This window comes from Heliconius melpomene, chromosome 19 (genome assembly GCF_056956725.1).
Source record: "Heliconius melpomene rosina isolate 202511_hmr_F chromosome 19, ASM5695672v1, whole genome shotgun sequence".
In the NCBI taxonomy this organism is placed as follows: Eukaryota; Metazoa; Arthropoda; class Insecta; order Lepidoptera; family Nymphalidae; genus Heliconius; species Heliconius melpomene.
This window is the reverse complement of record NC_140407.1, coordinates 6,251,213-6,270,433: the sequence shown is the minus strand read 5'-3', so window position 1 is coordinate 6,270,433 and position 19,221 is coordinate 6,251,213. Positions and strand designations below refer to the sequence as shown.

Here is a 19,221-nt window from a genome sequence, read left to right as displayed (position 1 = left end):
CTTGTTGTGAAAGATTAAAACATAATTTAGGTGTTGTTTGATAGAAAAATATCTTATTCAAAGAGTATTTAGATTTCCTTCCTAATAAAAAATGATGATATGATTATAATATTTTTATTTTTTTTATGTACAAAAAAAAAATGCAAACAAACATCTCGAGGCTAGTCTTGGCGTCGGAGAACAAGCGTGCGTCTGTAAACACTACAGGCTGTGGGTTCAAAACTCAATGCCTCCAGAATCCGACGGAAAATGATGAACGGAAGAGTCTTAATGGGAACGGAATGTTTTAGTACTAAGGTACTCCCTACCCTGCTGATGACTGATGATACATCGCTGGAAGCACCTTTATCACCTAGGCACGTTCTTTTTCATGCTCTCTTAAATTAATCTATTTATCTGGATTTATTGCGCATATTTTTATATATTTTTGGAGTCTTCTTAACCTCGTACTATTGCAAAATGTTTAATTTTTCAAAAGAATTTCATTTAAAATATAATATATATATATATATATATATATATATATAATAAGATTTTCTTTCAACTTTTTAAATAATTATTTTACGCTGTTATCTTAGTCATTATTTAACTTAAATCTGATAAGAAAATGACTTAACTTTGATAATTTATTATTATAAATGAACACGAGGCCGTTGTGGCACAACGGTTGACTGTAGACGTAACGATCGTTTATCCCATGAGAGAAAGAAATGTTTTCAATTCGTGATGGTAAAAATAAGAGCGTGGCGTTTAGCTCCACCACTCAACACGTATTGTTTGACACATTACGCGGAAGCTGAAAAATGTAAATTTATGCACAAAATACTAATGATATATGAATGAACTCAATTAAATTAAAAATTTCAGTTAATATTGAAGAAAATCTCATTTTTCTCATCATATTATGACTTCATAGCTATTTTTCTTACCAATCTAAATCATTTCATACTTTATTCATTATACAATAAGGTATATTTTCAATTTACAAAGTAATATTTCGCAGCCTTATCTCTATAGCACGAGGAAACGAGTGTGGGAAGCGGTAAAGGTTTGATCGCGATACGTTTGTTACTTATTATGTGTGGGTTATTTATAAATATTTTCTTTTTTGGTTTAAAGTTATATGAACCTTAAGCTCGACCAGCTTTTAAAAGAAATTTCATAAATCACAATTTTATATTCTATATTAAAACACATTGGTGGCAATGATTAATTTTTATTTCCTCGATCTAATAACTAGACATAGCCCAGCGTTAAGTCGATTCTGCACGCAACACGCAATGTCTCGAAAATTCGGCGGAAAGTAGGGAACGGCGTATCTTAACACAATCCTGCCATAATTATCTCTGCCCATCCAAATATAATATATGGAATACAACGTGAAGCAAAATAAATATCTTTACTTGTTTAAATTAAACACATACAATACTTTAAATATCAATAGAAACAAGAAAAAAGATTGAAAACTTCATACCTTTTGAAATAGCTTACAGAATTTTTAAAATAACAACCTCCTTTTAAAACTAAGTATAAAGCTAAAAACAGCATTCATAAAAAATGTTTTTAAATAACAACACGTACAAATTATCATTACTTTCAACAATGGGTTGTCATTATAAAAAAAATGTCTTAACAAAAATACCTGGCGCATCTGGCGCGTATAATTTTAATACAGTATAATTATTTTTTCATTCGAACCCCTTACGGTCGACCTTTAACCTTTTCTACCGTTTGAATTGTTTAGTACGACCTTTGGATTATACTTGCACGAATGTATTATACATACATATGTGTATACTTATATAATATAGACTTTTACATGCGGCTTTGCTTGTAACCAAATGAAAAATAATAATTTAAAGTTACGGTGTATGAATCAACGCATAATCGTGGAAGGTATATCTGAACACGAATACATTGTAGGCTACATCGAAATTATTAAAAATATAATAATAGCTTCACGCTGTATCCTGCACATAACAGGGTAGGCAGAGGGAACCTAGTGTTAAGTCACTCCGTTCTCCACTTTCTGCCGAATTTTTCGAGGCATTGCAAATTAGGCAAATTATTAACGTGATATATGTAAATATGTATTCTAAATCCTTCTTAAGAAATGGCTTATATAACAAAAGAAAGTTTTTTTAATTCAAACCAGCAGTAACTGAGATAAGCGCGTTCAACTAAACAAATAATTCAGTTTTATAATAGTACTTATATTAGTATGTACGAAATGTATTGCATAACAGCAATATCTCAGCTTGTTATTAAAATAAGCTTTCTTTTGTCATATTTATTGAAATTGCTGAATTTTATTCAAAAATACTGGAACAATCTTGTTTTGTTTAAATGCAAATGCTAATTTCGATGTCGACCAACACCAAGGAACCTAGGAATCGAAATAACAACCATCGCGCTTACACTTCGTGATAAGTATAGATAAAGATAATGTAAAGCAGCTTGCTAAGAAACACGTTTTTTAGATATACCTTTATATTTAGATGCCATTTCTCTAGTAAAGTATCTAATTTAAACTTTCCCTCAGAGCATAAACAAAATGGGGGCAAAACCATTGATAAGGCGATAACGCAAACGAATTCCACGTCATTTCCGACCCACTTTGATAAAATCTTTAGTAAGTATCTACAGTGGCTCTTAAACTTTGGTAGCTTAAGGAAGAACTATTGGCAGTAAGCCTATTTTTCTAAAAAAAATATTTTAAATTTGATCTCCTCAGAAGCCATCACAGCGATGTTATTATGAACGACGTTTTTAATTACATATTATTTTAATATCTATACAATTTGTACGTATATACTAGTATTATAAAGCTGAAGAGTTCGTTGGGTTTATAAATCACAGTAACTACTAGTTCGGATTGAAAAACTTTTTGTATTAAACAGTCTATTTATTGAAGATAATAGGCTATATTAAAATTGAGATCTCAATAAAGAAAATAATATAATAAAATAATATTCATGATAAATATAGCATAAGTAGGAAATGTTTATGGTTTTCGTGTTGTGTACTCTTAGTTATTTACAGTTGACCATGCGAACAAAGCTACAGTCAAAAGTTAGTTAGTTAACTTTAATTATCACAAATGCGACTGTCGTGATTCATGGCAAGCATATAACTGTCAACGCAACGGTTGTGGGTTCTATTCCCACTTCAGTTTGGCCACTTAACACGTAATGTTTGAAAATTGAGCAGAAAGTGGCCTTATCACCAAGTTACCTCTATCTAGCACACTGCTATTGTGATTGATAAAATATAGATTTTAGTTTGGGAACCACTGTCAAGCCATCAATAAAGCTTCCTGAAAAACCTTTTCACGCACGAAAAGGAAGAAATGTGCCTTTTGTGCGAGTGTCACGACACACCGTGCTGTTAGGAACATTACTCTGAAATATGTATATTTGATTTTAATATTCCTTTCTTTGGTTTTTCCGTAAATATACCGCCGGCCCTTAGCAAGCAAATAGTAAACGACATTTGTTTTGATTGATTTTTGTTTTCGTTTTCGCCCTTGTAAGAAGACAACTCGCAGCGTTGAGTTCCGCCACTCAATGTCTCGAGAATTCGGCGGAAAGTAGGGAACGGAAGAGTCTCATAAAAACGGAGTGTATTAACACTAGGTTTCCAGGTTGCCTCTGCCTACCCTGCTACGTGCGGTGCGGTATACAGCGTGTATCTAATATAGATTTTAATATTACTTTTATGCGCCTTTTATTTTTTATGTATTTAAATTTAAAACATCTATTAATAGAGGCTATCGTGGTTATGGCAATCATGTGACTGTTAAGCGTAACGATTCTGATTGCGATTTCCACTTATATTTTACTAGCGGACGCGCGCAGCTTCGCCTGCTTATTGCTTAGGGATGAATTAAAATCAACCACGAAACATGTGTTCAATTAAATACTTTTAAGAGTCTGAATATCAAATTTTATAAAAATTGGTGCAGATTTAAAAAAATCTATACAAACTTTCAACCCCTTATTTGCACCCTTAGGGGGAGAGTTCTAGAAAACGATGAAACACGTGTTCAATTAAATACTTTTAAAAATCTAAATTTTAAATTTTATAAAATTCGGTGCCAGGGTTTCAAAATCCCTTCTGTGGAGTGGATGTCCAGATTACGAAAGTAAACATCTGTCCAAATTTAACGTTTCTACGCACAGCGGTTACGTCTGTGCGTGCGTCTTACCTCAGTCAGTGAGGACAAGTCCTTTTATATATATAGATTAAAAATCAATATATATAGATAGTAAAAGTAAAAGTTAAAAATGTATATATATAGATAGTATCAAGACAAAGCTTAGCGTTAAGTTTAGCGCCTCAACGTGCAATGTCTCATAAATGAGGTGTACGTAAAGTTGGTAACGGAGTGTCTTTACTAAGTTTTGTCTACCCTCGTTATTATACAGCTTGAAGTTAAAAAAATCACATCCATCTTAAAAACTAACTTATCGTGATACCAAAAGTGGGTTAAAAGTTATAAAATAAAAAACTAAGCTATTTCGCTCTGAGCAAAAACATTTTCTTTTGTACACAATTCGGATTCCATCTTAAGAAGTTTTAAAGAAATGTTCTCGCATATTTCTATATTTTTTTAAAATCTTTAAACAACTTATTTTAAATTAAAAATTTTAAAAAGAAAAGAATATTTGCCAACTTCTTGTTAACTTTGGCTTTGGCTTTGACTTCTGTTGCTACATAGTTAGAAATACTTATTGTTATTATTAATTAAAGATAATATTGTCTTCTTTTTTATCAGCATCTTTGTATCCCGCACACAGCAGGGTAAGCAGAGGGAACCTATTAAGACACTCTGACCCCAACCTTCCGCAGAATTTTGGAGGCATTGCGTGTTGAGTGGTGGAAATCAAGACACGACACGACACCAGAGCGAAGAAATGAAAATATACATTTAAATAAAGTCTACAACCGTCGCGTTAGAGTCACATCCTTGTGCACCAGGGCCACGACGGCTGCAGAACGAAAAAACGTAATGGCACAAGCATGTGACTGTTAACGCGATAGTTGTGGATGCGATTCCCACTCGGAGGAATTAATTATTATTTATTATCGGGTAATGATGCAAACCGCTGGTGACTTCCTCCACTCTGCTCATCAAAGAACAATGTTGCTATAGCACATTTGCTATGGCATATTACAGATTATTATTATCATTGGTAAATATGTCAAGTTAATATAATTTCTAAACTTAAAGCCTGTAAAGGCCCCTCTATAAAATATCTTATAATACAATTATGGACATTATATTAACATCCCGCGATAGTTCTGTTTATATGGCATATTCTCATCGAAATATATAAGAAGCTAAAACCATTTTAGGATTTACTGACAATCGATCGCAACAAAAATTATAAATGTCGAAAAGTAGTTTTAAAAAATATATTACATTAACAGCATCAAAGCTCCTTACGCAAATGTAAATAGAGATTATTTCTTTTAATTATAGTGTATAATTTAAAATATTAATAAAAAACAATTAATCTAAATTAACTTAAAAGCAAAAAAACTCCAGTAAAAGATTATTTTAGGTTGCCATGGCAACCGTTACAGTAGCGCCATCTTCTTGAGATAGAAACTACGCTGTGTCTTACACGTACTACGTAGTTAGATGCTTAGAAGTTAGATGGCGCTACGAAATGTTTTAAAGGTTTAAGCTTTATTAAACTTTTTCATTATTTTGTAGCTTTTGCTCTTTCTTATTTATACTTACGAGTATCTTTTACGCTCATGTTAGAAAACAAGTAAGTAAGAAATATGTGAGCCTACTAAAACAAATCACAATAACACACCTTGTCTAGTTACCAAAGGCAATAAATAATTCCCTTTAGTGAAATCGAACCAACAACCATCGCGCTTACAGGCAAATGTGAAATCTATAATTTTTATACTTATTTAAAAAATTAAAATGCTTATCTGATGATTACCGATGCTACACTTAGATGGCGCTAGTTGCAGAATTTGAAATTTTAGATTATAAGCAGAAGCTTGACAGACGGAGAACGGAAGTGTCAAAAAAATTGGAATTTGCAACCGATCATCTAAACAATCTCTTAATCTACACACTAGGTTCCCAGGTACCCCCTGCGTACCCTACTACTTGCGGGATACAGTGCGATAAAATAAATATAGACTGGCTGTCCTGCAAGGTATTTAGCTTATATTATTTCAATATATTTTTTCCATTGACTATTTCTGTATACACGGTTAGCACTATACACTAGGTTCCTAAGTTCCCTCTACCTACCCTCCTGTGTGCGGCATACAGCGTGATGCAAATGCAAACTACAAGCAACAAGGCAAACTTAGAATTGATTGCAGAATTTTATTATTACATATTATTTTATTATTGAATTTATGGTGGATTCATTCTAAAAATGAGAATAATTTTCAAACGTAAAAAATTAGCATAGTCTTACAAAAAAGTAAGTCATGCGAACCATTCAAATTATTCATTATTCGTAATACTTTAAACAGTAAACTTTGTAAAGAGTCTTTCCCTTTCAAATCGTTTCGGAACTTGTAAGACTTGTAAAAATTTTACCAAGTTCTACCACAATATAAATTATATAAATAAGATTTTAAACTTTTCGCGTTCTTTCATTATTATATATCTTAAATAAAAATATAAATATTTTATTTTATTTTACATTTCCATGGCTCAGTGGCAAGTATTTCATCAACTACCTGCAGCTACCCTCCCTTATGACACAAGAAAAAGTGCGCGAGTTAACAATTCTCGTAATGTAATATTTCCCATAGCGTTTCTCGATAATTGGATCGTTCAAACAAGTAGTTTCTAAGATTAGCGCGATCAAGCAAACAAACTTTTCACCTTTATAATATAAATAAATAAATGCAAATGTAGAAGTGACAGAAAAAATAAAACGGCAGTAATCACTTTAGTTTCACATTTCGCAAAAGGTCCCAGTATTGAGAAACACTCTGTTCTCCACTTTCCACTTTTGTTCAATTCGAGATAGAAATAATTAATTCCGCGTTAACAGTCAAAAATATCCCATTGCTCTATATCACTGCGTTTATCTATGTCACTGCGTTTGTACAAATAAATATGAAGCAAATACATAAAATAATATACGAATAAACTTTTGATTAATTTATTTTTAAGGCATTTGCCCTTTGGATTGGATTGGAATAAAATAATGTAATCAAAATTAATAAAAGAAATAGCAAAATATAACACAAATCATTGTTACATCAAAAAAATTGAATCTGTTACTTTGAAACACCACCACACCGTATCTCTCCGATTCTGGTCACCGAATTTTATATTAATAAAATAAAAAAATCTGGTTTCTAGGTCAATCCTCTTAATTTTGAATGAAAGTCCCATTAGACTTCCAATTCTTAGGCAATGCTCTTCTCACTGATCGCCTTTTAATTGAACCAATTAATTTTTTGCTCTGTGAAGGGTATTAGGGTTATCTTTTATTACAAGAAATATGGGGAAAATCGGAATTCACGTAAAAATTAAAGACGTTTTCGTGGAGTAGCTTATAATATGGTAATATGATCGAAATGGTATAAATTTTAGTTCGTTGTTACTTATTATTTATATTTTTTTTTTAATTTCATCTCATAAGTACCATATAAGTTTAAGTTCACATCGCTTGGTAGATAAAGGTATTAAATAAAATTTTCTCTTAATTTCAGATCTAACAAGTAGTTGTTATTAAAACAAGATGGCAGCGTTCGTGGCGAAGCAGATGGTGGGCAACAAGCTTAGCGCTGTGAAAGGTACGTCACTAACTATTTAATAATATTGATGAATACAATATTTAAAAAAGTACAACTATTATTCTTATGTCAACAGTGATTAAGAAGGAAAGATTTACTTAGAACCTACCGTTGGGACACACGGTACCCTTTGCGCCCAATTTCGAGAGGTTGCATATTGGTCGGTGTAACAGTCCGTCAAGTGGGGGTCGAACTTACAACCATCACCTTTACAATCAAACGCAATTACACGCCACGTCATCCCAACAAATAATATAAGAAAATAATATAATCTATATATATATAAAAGGACTTGTCCTCACTGACTGAGGTAAGACGCACGCACAGCCGTAACCGCTGTGCGTAGAAACGTTAAATTTGGACAAAAGTTTACTTTCGTAATCTGGATATCCACTAAGAAGGGATTTTGAAAAATTTTAACCCTAAAGGGGTGAAATAGGGGTTCAAAGTTTGTATGGAAAAAAAATTAAATCGGCACCGATTTTTATAAAATTTGAAATTTAGATTTTTAAAAGTATTTAATTGAACACGTGTTTCATCGTTTTCTAGAATTCTCCCCCTAAGGGTGCAAATAAGGGGTTGAAAATTTGTATAGGTTTTTTTTTAAATCGTCACCAATTTTTATAATATTTGAAATTCAGACTCTTAAACGTATATAATTAAACACATGTTTCATGGTTTTCTAGAATTCACCCCCTAAGGGTGCAAATAACGGGTTGAAGGTTTGTATGGGAAAATTCTTAAATCGCCACCGATTCTTATAAAATTTGATATTTAGATTCTTAAAAATATTTAATTCAACATATGTTTCATGGTTTTCTAGAATTCACCCCCTAAGGGTACAAATAAGGGGTTGAAAGTTTGTATGGAAAAATCTTTAAATCGCCACCGATTATTATAAAATTTGAAATTTAGACTCTTAAAAATATTTCATTGAACACATGTTTCATGGGTTATTAGAATTCACCCTTAAATACGCAAGCGAAGCTGCGCGCGTCCGCTAGTATTACATATATATCATATTCAAAATATACGCATAGCAGTAACAAGATCGTGCCCCGGGAATATTGCGCTAATAAAGAAGTTATCTGTAACTTAATATTAGTTTATATTTGTAATAACTACGACAGAATGAACAATTAATTACTATGAAAACGAATATATACTAGCGAACTGCTCGCTGCGTCGCCCGCTTGAACCACACGATTAATTACTAATATGAATTTCTTTGCTTGCTTATTTATAAGCAACTTTAAACGAAAATCGAACTTACACCATTAAAAAGTAAGAAACCGTCCTACAATTCTAAAAGACATTTAATAAACAAGTCTCATATTTAAATATTACTAAAAAATAAAAACCCCTCAAAACAGACGTGGGGCTTCAATAAAAGCTGCTCCTTTGGGAAATTGTTTAAGTAGAAGTACTTTAGTTCATTATACTTCTTATTGTGTCTTTGAGACTGATCGCCTTTAGTTATTAAAGCGTATTCTTATTTTATACCACATCTAGCGTTTACATGCGGCTTTGGCCATATGGTCAAATTGGAATAACCAAGAGTTGTGTATGGCACATGACACATTCTACGTGCCTATAGTAGGTAACCGACGGCAGGTACAATGAGTTATATCGAAACGATAATGTGATTTAATACAGCCTATAGCCTTTCTTGAATGAAATATCTAACATATACAGGTTTTTTAATTTGAACCAGTAGTTCCTGAGAATAACGATTATAATGTCTGACAGTAAACACGATGGTTGTAAGGTCGATACCTACTCGTGGAATTACATTATTTTCAATGTGGAATTACATTCAGTTCTGCTTATCAATATGTCTCTGTCGTCGAATCTGTCAAACTGTCGAATATCGAATTCTGGCGGAAAAGGCACTAGCGTTCATAAATAATTATTTAGAATTCTAAATAATTATGAAATTAACTATACAACGATGAGTGGGCGCAGTATATTAACACTAGGTTCCCTCTGCCTGCAGGCTATAACTAAAATGTCCCTATAATAATTTGAAAATTGGTTCAAAACAAAAATAATATATGTGTATGGTTACAACAGTTAAAAAAATATGTTTTATATATATTTATTTCTCATTCATTATTAAAATTAAATTTTGTACGTGTGTTACACAACTTGTCACGTTATTTAAAATGACATTACATGAAGCATTACAATTTAAGAATTATTTATGAATACACAATTATATATATTTAATAAACTATATATATATATGTACTATTACAAAAAATACTTAAAAGTATACACGAGGTATTTTTTATTATTTTTTTGGTTTATTTTTTTCCTAAAATTAATTATTGCTAAGTCGATTTAAGTTTATACATTAGACAGACAGACAGTTCTTAATAAACAAAATAATAATAAAAATTGATGTAAATCACTTTGTGTTATTAGAAATTTCAAAAAATTATTAAAATTGAACGCGTGAACCTGTATTTTTTAAAATATTAAAATGTTGACTAAATTGTTATCCACAAACTCAGAGAGTAAGTTACATACTTTAGTTTTTTACCATATTTTAGTTTGTACATAATTCTATACTTTATAATTTTTGCTTAAACTGTTGTACAATTTAAATTTGACCTTAAATTAATCTACGCAAAATTTTATAAATCAGTTTTAATAATTTTTTTTTATATTTCAATATATTTACATACATACATATATTGGTCATAAAATTATTAGTATTTTTGTTTTTTTTTTTGATTTTTGATTCATAACTTATCATTAACTTAAAAAGACATTAAAAATAAAAGCAATTTTATTTACTAATATACAGGTTAAAAATTAAATTTCAAAGTCTCAGCAAATAATAGCTTGATTTTTTTGGCATTATAATTATAATAATTATTATTTTATGTTTAATATTTTCAAATAAAATAATAATAATATAAATATTTTATATTTGTAAACCTTTGGAATTAAAAAAATCTATCTTTAATTGAAATTAATACAAGTATTCATTATGAGAGTATTATGGAAGACCAACAATCAAGAAACAAGTTTAATAATTTGAATATTTGCGTTTGGATCAATTAGATAAATAACTTTGCTAATTACTTTGACGAATTTACATTTGCTGTATCATACATAAAAAAATATTGAAATTACCTTGTATCATTTTTGTTGAGTATTGGAAAGTTGTACCGATTTTGATGCAGTTTATTAGATTCTTTAGTTGTCACAAATTAAAAATATGTATAGTTTTTTCTTACGGGAGAACTGTACGCCGCCGCTAGTTTTGTTGACATGTAAGTGACAGCGGTTTCTTTGGACATTTTGAAATATTTAAAAAATGTATCAACGGCATTACCGTTGGTTTTTAAGTTTTGATATTTCTTCTGTGTGTGTATGTAGTGTAGATTTTGCAGTATAATTGATTCTTTGATTTTTTTGGCTTCAGCTCGGGACGCTTCCATCCAAGCTTCTATATCAGGATGTACAGGCTCCTTTTCTGGGGTAGAAGAGGAACTGCCCCCTTTCTTGGGGCTATCCCATTTAGGTTTTGGTAACGATGACGCTGGAGGGGCTATACTATCATTTTTATCTACATCATCAAATTCTTCATCTTCTTCTTTTTCCTTGGCCCCTTGTACTACCCATCCATCATTTATGTCCTTCTCCTCAGAAGTAGTTCCATTAACAGTTTTGTTTTCTATCTTAGTTATGTCTTTGCTGCAACTACATTTAAGATTCAAACAAACTGTGCAGAGACTCTTCTCGAACACTTCGAGCATAGCAATTAATTCCTTTCTGATATTATAAAGGTTCAGCTCCTAAAATTTAAAATGTTATTATTCGACTATAATAACGTGCTAATATTTCTAAAGTTTATTTTTCGATATTTTTTTTTTATATAATACCGTAATTGTAATGTTTAAAATCAAGTTAAATATATAAATATAGGCGGAAAGACTAATTACAAACTTAAATTGTGTTTCGTACTTTATTTCGAAAGATAGACATATATGAGTCATTGATGCGCCAAATGAGCGATATAATAATTAGCTCATTCTCCACTCGTAGAATAATTATATTTAAATTATTTTAGTTTCCCCTCTCTGGTATGCGTTAAGTTCCACCATTGAACGCAATATTTTGAATATTCGGCCGATACTGAAGATACTTAACAATAAGTGTTTACTATCGATACCGTTGCGGGAAAAAGCGTGAATCTGTTTTATGTTAGAAAACTAACAACCTACCCCTTTTTCTACTTTAAAACTTCTACCTACAATTCATTCAATTACGGTATAAATAAGCTTATTTATTATTTCACGTATTAAAGTGTTCACAAGTCACATAAAATACGTACTTCTGCAGCAATTTTTTTCTTTATTTACATTAAAAATAATAAAATATGAAAAATTGCTTTTATAAAGACATTCCACATAGCGTTAACCTATAAAAATTCAATTATATATATTTTATACTTTCCCGCTGTATCCCTCATATAACGGGCAAAGAGAATCTAGTCTAAAGAACTTCGTTACTCAATTACCGCAAAATTTTTGGTAGGTACATTACGTGTTCAGCGGCGGAACACAACGCCACTCTATACCTTGTCACTAACACAAGAAAATTACTCATTCCCTCAAATAGGAGCGAATCCATAATCTTAGCATTAACTATTAACAAACATAGATTTCAATTACATATTTGAATGTGATTTTAATTCACGTATAAGTTTTATATTATAGAAAAAATACTCACAAGCTGATAGCTTTCGTCCGAAAAGATGTCCTCACACATTTTTGTTTGCTTATGACACTTAATTATCAGAAAAAAATCAAAATCTATTTCATTGTCAACGACCTACAACCAAACTGTAGTAACAGACGGGCAGAAATAAAAATTTTACTATGTACCTTTCATTTGTTAATTATTTACTGGGTACCTGCAGTACGTGTACAATATAGTGTGTAATATAGTGTTTATCTCAAACACTTAAGAAGCAAAATCGCTTGAAGTTATAAGGGATAATAAGTAATTACCCCCTCTGCCTTATTTTGTGTACTCAAGATAATATTTTCTATTGTAACCGATCGTTTACTTTGAAGTTTAACCAAAATTTTAAAGCATTATTAGTTTATACTTGTTTTTATTTACTTACTTATATTATTATCAATACAAATGTGTTAGTTAACTGTTAAATTATCCAAAAAATCAATTCCGTAATTATGATGGTGGTAGGTTCAATTCTCAATCATGGGAACGATTATTGTCAGTCATATTTTACTGTAAATCTAAGTGTAAAGTGACTTGTTCGCTTTATATTTAGATTTAATTAATATTATTATTTCTTTAAACACTTTACAAATATAATTACAGATCTAGAGAAATATTTTATTAAAAAGAAAATAAATAATTTATATTACAAATAGGAAGCCGTCGAGTCGACGTTGGCTAGTCCAGTGCCTGTCTATACGCACGACAGTTAGAGGTTCGATTCCTACTCGTAAAAATGAGTTATTATTTTAATTTATTCACTCTGGTAACAATCCAACGCACGGTGTTCAGTTCCGCCAATCAACACACAATATCTCGAAAATTGGGCAGAAAGTAGGAAACGAACTGTCTTAACACTCTTTCCTCTGTTTATCCTGCTGTAGGTATACAGGACACACCGTAAAAACAAATATATACACCAAAATCACAATGTGCAGACAGTCACGTTTAACATGCATAATGCATATACGAAAATATAATTTGTATAATGATTATTGATACTAATTACCTATTTATTATTTAATTAATTTTAAGAAACTCATTAACCGTTCCATACAGTTTTTTGATTACAATTTTGCATATTATAAATCGTTCCCAATTTAACCTAAATATAGCTTCGAGTTTCACCATTATGATAAAGTAGCAGAACTTCAAAGTGCGGCGTTGAGTTACGCCAATTTATTTTTAAATTTAAGGGAAAGTGGAGAACAGTGTCTCAATACTGGGCGGTTAAATACGAAATTATTAAAGTTGAAATAATTATATAACAAGAGAGCGAGCAGAGGTCAGCCGTGGTGTATCGTCTAACTGTAAACGAGGCGGTTCGATTCTCAGTCGGGGGAATGATATATTTTTCTTTTCTCCCTCTGATTACTAGACTGGGAGCGGTGTTGTGTTCCTCAATACTCAATGTCACGTAGATTAGGCGGAACTAGAAGAACAGCACTAAGTTTCCTCTGTCCACCCTTCTGTATGCGGAGTACAAGGTGAAGCTAAAAATACATACAATAAACCTTTTTCTGTTAACAAAGAAGTTAAAACTAAACTAAATGAGTAATTTTCAGATTTAAACAATTTTGTTTCCAAGAACATTTACTTCTATTGTTTTATTTACTAAACAATTGTTTACTACAAAACTGTTGGAGTATTGCAGATTATATTTTTCTTAGTAAAAGTAAGCTTCATACTATTTATATATTAACTTTGAAGTTATAAAACTGTTTAAACAATGGTCTATGGACGTTATCGTTATTATGACGCAGGTATTGGGTTCACTTACTGGCTGAGTTAATTATTACTCAGTATTTTTTTCTTTATGCATCTCCTAGTTTTAGTGGTTTTGGCAAGACGGAAACTATCATTAAGATGTATCGTTTATACTGAATTTTAATTGTATTGTACTTCGACCTCAACTAGTGCAAAAGTTTCTATTTATATATTTCTTCAATTTTGCAGTGAATATTGCAATGCGGGATGAATGTAAAAATAAAAATAAGACGAAGTGTTTCATCACTACGTTCTGTCATGACGTAATAAAATACTAGGCGTTCATAAAATAAATTAACTCTGCCTTATAATTTGGCACCAAGTGATCTTAATCACTAGTGTTGTACTTCAACATCAGAAAGTACCGATAAATATTTATTTAATATAATAATACATGCTTATTTTAAACTAGCGGCCTCAGCGCGGTTTCGCTCACTTGAACTACATGAATATTTATTTAAGTGTGTATAAGAAAAATATATTAATTATAATATAAAATGTTAGTAATTCATGATTTTTAACAATATAATTTTGTCTATTCCAGGTAAAAATCATAAAGAAATGGTTGATTATCATGAGGTTCTATACAAAAAATATATATATTTTTGAATTCAACCGCGACATGAAAAGTATGACGGTCGGTAAGAGAAGTTAAGAAAATATTTATATTGCATACTTTACTTTATCGTCCACTTAATTATTTTAAAGACTTCGATATCTTATTTATCTTATTATCTTATATAGATACTTTTAATTCTCACGAAAAACACAAGAACAAGCATAAAAACAAAGTACAAGTCTATATTCGTTTTAAAAAATGTGTGAAAATAAACAGCACAATAATCTACTATTACTGACTACCTACGATCTAAGCACCACAATAAAATCAATATAATTTCATAAAATTTCTCTAAAGCGCACCAATCAAAAGCACTTAAGGCAGCAAATATCATAAAAATCAATGAACTATTCGCAAAATTGCCGTCATCTAAAATAATGTCGGAAAGGCATTCGTTTTAAATCGAAGGGTAACCCACTTCTGTCCATTGTTCTCCCCACTTTATTGTTCTATCAATAGTATGAGGCAAAGAATGTGCCTCTTAATATGCGGTGGCGACGACAAATATTGGAGGCGAGGAAGATCAAAATGCTAGGAATGTCTGGCTCTTGAGCTCGTCTTAAGATGGTAGAGAAGTGCTATGGTCATGTCGACAACTGTTATGATTATTACCTTATTTAATATTCACTAATTGTTAAGAATATGTTCATGCAATACTTGAATTTAGGTATTTATTCAGTTAGTTTTATGCTTCTCCCCCAGAAGAAAATGTTTTTTGAAACGTGAATGTAACCAATTGTCATCGCGTTTAGATTGTGTTTTATATTATGGCTTATAAAATGGACTTAAATAAATCTGAAAAAGTAATTAATATATAATGCTCGCTACTATTTTAGCCTATTTGTTGAGTATTTAATTCTAAAGTTATAACACGGGTCTATTTTTCCATTTGTTCAATTATTACTTAGTAACAAATATATTCTGTCATAAACAACAAAAAACATTTACAAGCGTTACTTTACCCTTAAGAGAGATTTAATTATTTTTATATAAACTAATGAATAATTTTTAAAAATCAGTCCAGTCCAATTAGCACAAAAAATATGGACAATATTATATTTCACATATCTACAGAACATCATTATAAATAAAATGTGATCAATCCCACGCGAACATAAAAATGTTCAATTTCAAAATATATGAACATATTTTTCTTAGTGTTCCAGTGAAACAATGAGTTCTATGATAACATATTTCAAGCAAAAATGTTAGGTCATGCAATTATTTATAAAAAAGATATTATATATTAAGAATCACCATGTTTGTGTTGAGTTATATCAATTTAGGGTAGGCCACTTAGACCGCATGATTTCAGTCGTTTTCTCGAAGTGCTGTAGCAGAAAATTTAAAACATTTAGCACAATTAATTTTATATAATTTAGACTTTAGGCATACATAAACTGAACTGAACCAAAAATATATTGTAAATGCATGCAGGACAATTTATCGATAAATTGATAGAACATCCCGTCACGGAAACCTTATGTCTAATTTATGTAAAGAACAGAATGCAATTTTAATGTAATAAAAAAACTATTTATATATTTTTTTTAATAATTACTTTTTTATTAAAAAATATATAAATAACTTAGATTTAATTTATTTTAATTTTGAAAACATAAAGAAAATAATAATTGGTTTCCTATAGACAATTACAAATTACAATACAATAATTTAAATATTATAGTTACATACCAAGAAGAACAGTATATATGTATATAGATAGCTTAGTATTCTTGTTCTCTGCCGTTATGAAGCACATTGCCGCACGTCTCGTCCCCGAGCTACGTAAAGGGTTATCGCCTTAATAGATTTCCGATAAAGTTAATTAAATTGCTTCAAATCGTACATTTTATTCATCATATTAATTCAGAGGCTATAATGTCACAATGGGAGACAGTGTCACTGTAAATGCAATGATGGCAGGTTCAATTCTCATTTATGATGATGATTTCTCTGATGATGATGACTCTCAATGATGATGCCGCTGCACGACGAGGGTCACAATTGCTTAGATTCGGGATTTAAACCCGTGCCTCTTGGAACCATCCAAGCGCTCTGACCACTAGGCTATACGTTCTTATCATGCTATGTCGAAATAATTCCTATACACTTTATTACAACTTGTTAACATCTCTGTAGGGAATTACAAACACACTTAGAACAGACAAATATTTATTTAAAAAAGTTATCAAACCCGCGTATTTTATAAATGTGTTTGATATATAAAATTAGGCCTTTGTCCAGCAGTGGACGAGGACAGGCTGATGATGATGATGATGAAATTATTTAATGTATATTGAATAATATAATATTTCCATTAAATTAATACAAATTATCTTAATAAACCATTAATTATATATAGGACAAAGACGCATAGAGGCGTTGCGTTGTTTGGACAGTTCAGCCTGCGGTAATTCAATTTCGGTTTGCGCTTGAAAGTTTTCACATTCATCCTCCGTTTGTATGTCACTTCATTTAATAACAGCGTGCTTTTGATATCGCACATAGCTTTTTGACTTAGTTTTAGTTTAGATTCACACTTTATCTTGGATACGGTATGATGGGCACAGACCACATTTGCTTAGACTCTCCGTTCTCTGCTTTTTGCTTGCATATTGCTTGTTAAGTGGCTGAACTGAACACCAAATATTCTCCTGGTTGAAATTGAATAAATAGTACAGTTAAATTTTAATTTTGATTTATAGTACTATTGTCTCGAAATACAAAAACACTAAACATAACGAAATAAAAAGAACAAAAACAAGCCCTTTATAAATTGTTGAGAACAGCTCGATAATTGGTACCATCTGTTAATGGAACCGAGGCCAGTCGTGGCACAGAGGCACAAAATGTGACTGTAAAACCGACTGGTAGTGGGTTCGATCCCCACTCGAGGAGATGAAATTTTAAACTTACATACAGCCCACAGTGTCTGACTGTAAGCCCGAGGTTCATTCTCCACATTCACTCTCCGAGTGAAGATGGGTCTCAAAATAGATTCTATTCTCACTGGGAGAATGAATATTTTCACTTTCCCCTGTTAAGCAAACAAAACGTGGCGTTGAATTCCATCACTTAGCACGCAGTGTCTCGGAAATTGGGCAGTGCAAGAAGAGCGTAGTGTCTTAACATTATGTTTCTCTACCATAAGTGGGATACAGCGAATTTAAAAAAGATGCCATTCCTTGCTTAATCTCCAACTACATGCCAAATAAAAGTTCACGACATAGTGCTAAAACAGCGGAATTACATATAAAATGCTAAACACAATATCATTCGTCGATACAACCGTGCATCACTAACGAGGGACGTGTCGTTGGCATAGCGACGACGAACGTTGAATAACGCATTTTATTCCTTTTATTTTATTTTATTTTGGGTTCAAATCGTATTAGTATATGTATTCGTAAATGTAAAATTAAATGTACCAAATGTAAATTACCATATGTAAATATGTACGTGATGGTATAGTGGTTAACTAGGGATCGACGATGTTTGGTGATTCGAATCTCAATTATATATTTTAATTTCCCATAGAGTAACTTTACGCTTTTCCCCGAGTACAATATAGTTAGATCAGTTAATACAGTGATAAGACATTTTTTACATTACAAGATTTTAAAAGATATTACGTATTGAAAGGCACAATGAATTACTATACTTTTTTTATTGTATCTAAGAAAAAAATCCTGTGACTAAAATATAAAATAGTAAGCAAAATATAATATATTTGCAGAATGCATATGTTGTCCGGCCAAGCGCGCTATCTCCTACCACCAGGCGGGATTATATATTTACAATGGAAGCATTGGCTCGAAAGATGTGGAAGAGTTTTAGAACTCAGCTTCACGCTTTATCCCGCATAGCCGGACAGGCAGACACAGCCTAGTGCCATGACACTCCGATCACCATTTTCCGTCCGCATTTGAGACACTGGGTGTTGTAAGGCAGAACTCAAGGCCGAAAATAAGTTATTGTCCCAAATGGAACATTATCCTGTTATTTTATATTTATAATTTTAAGCGTACAATCAATCATTCATTATTGTAATTATTTTCAATTTGATGCACAGTTATTTTTATTTTGTCTTCTCAGTGTGGAGAAATGAAAGTCATTTAAATTTAAAAAGTACCCTGAGTAGAAACCGAACCCGCGACCATAGCTTTTACAACTCGAGCGTGAGACGTTTATTTAATATGTTTTAGAACAATATATTTAAATAGAAATTAATAAAAAATGTATATAATAGTAAAATACTTACCGTTGAACTACAATCC

At 31.2% G+C, this 19,221-nt stretch overlaps 2 protein-coding genes across 3 annotated transcripts in view; one reads left to right on the top strand and one right to left on the bottom strand.

The window, feature by feature from the left end:
* The window catches only part of cpx (synaptic transmission protein complexin), a 174,334-nt gene that overhangs the window by 98,749 nt on the left and 56,364 nt on the right, over positions 1-19,221 (top strand). The window contains exon 3 of one of the 2 annotated variants that reach the window (XM_085203145.1): positions 7,711-7,794. In XM_085203145.1, coding sequence (XP_085059271.1) covers positions 7,740-7,794 — 55 coding nt within the window. In that variant the 5' untranslated portion in view covers positions 7,711-7,739. Of the gene's footprint in view, positions 1-7,704; positions 7,795-19,221 lie in introns of both variants that reach the window. The other variant, XM_085203146.1, reaches the window with a different exon arrangement.
* LOC146528511 (uncharacterized) lies at positions 10,728-12,699 on the bottom strand. Its single transcript, XM_085203370.1, has 2 exons — positions 12,541-12,699; positions 10,728-11,603 (listed from the first exon to the last, which is right to left on the bottom strand). The coding sequence occupies exons 1-2, from the start codon at positions 12,577-12,579 to the stop codon at positions 11,016-11,018; spliced, it is 627 nt and encodes a 208-aa protein (XP_085059496.1). The 5' UTR covers positions 12,580-12,699; the 3' UTR covers positions 10,728-11,015.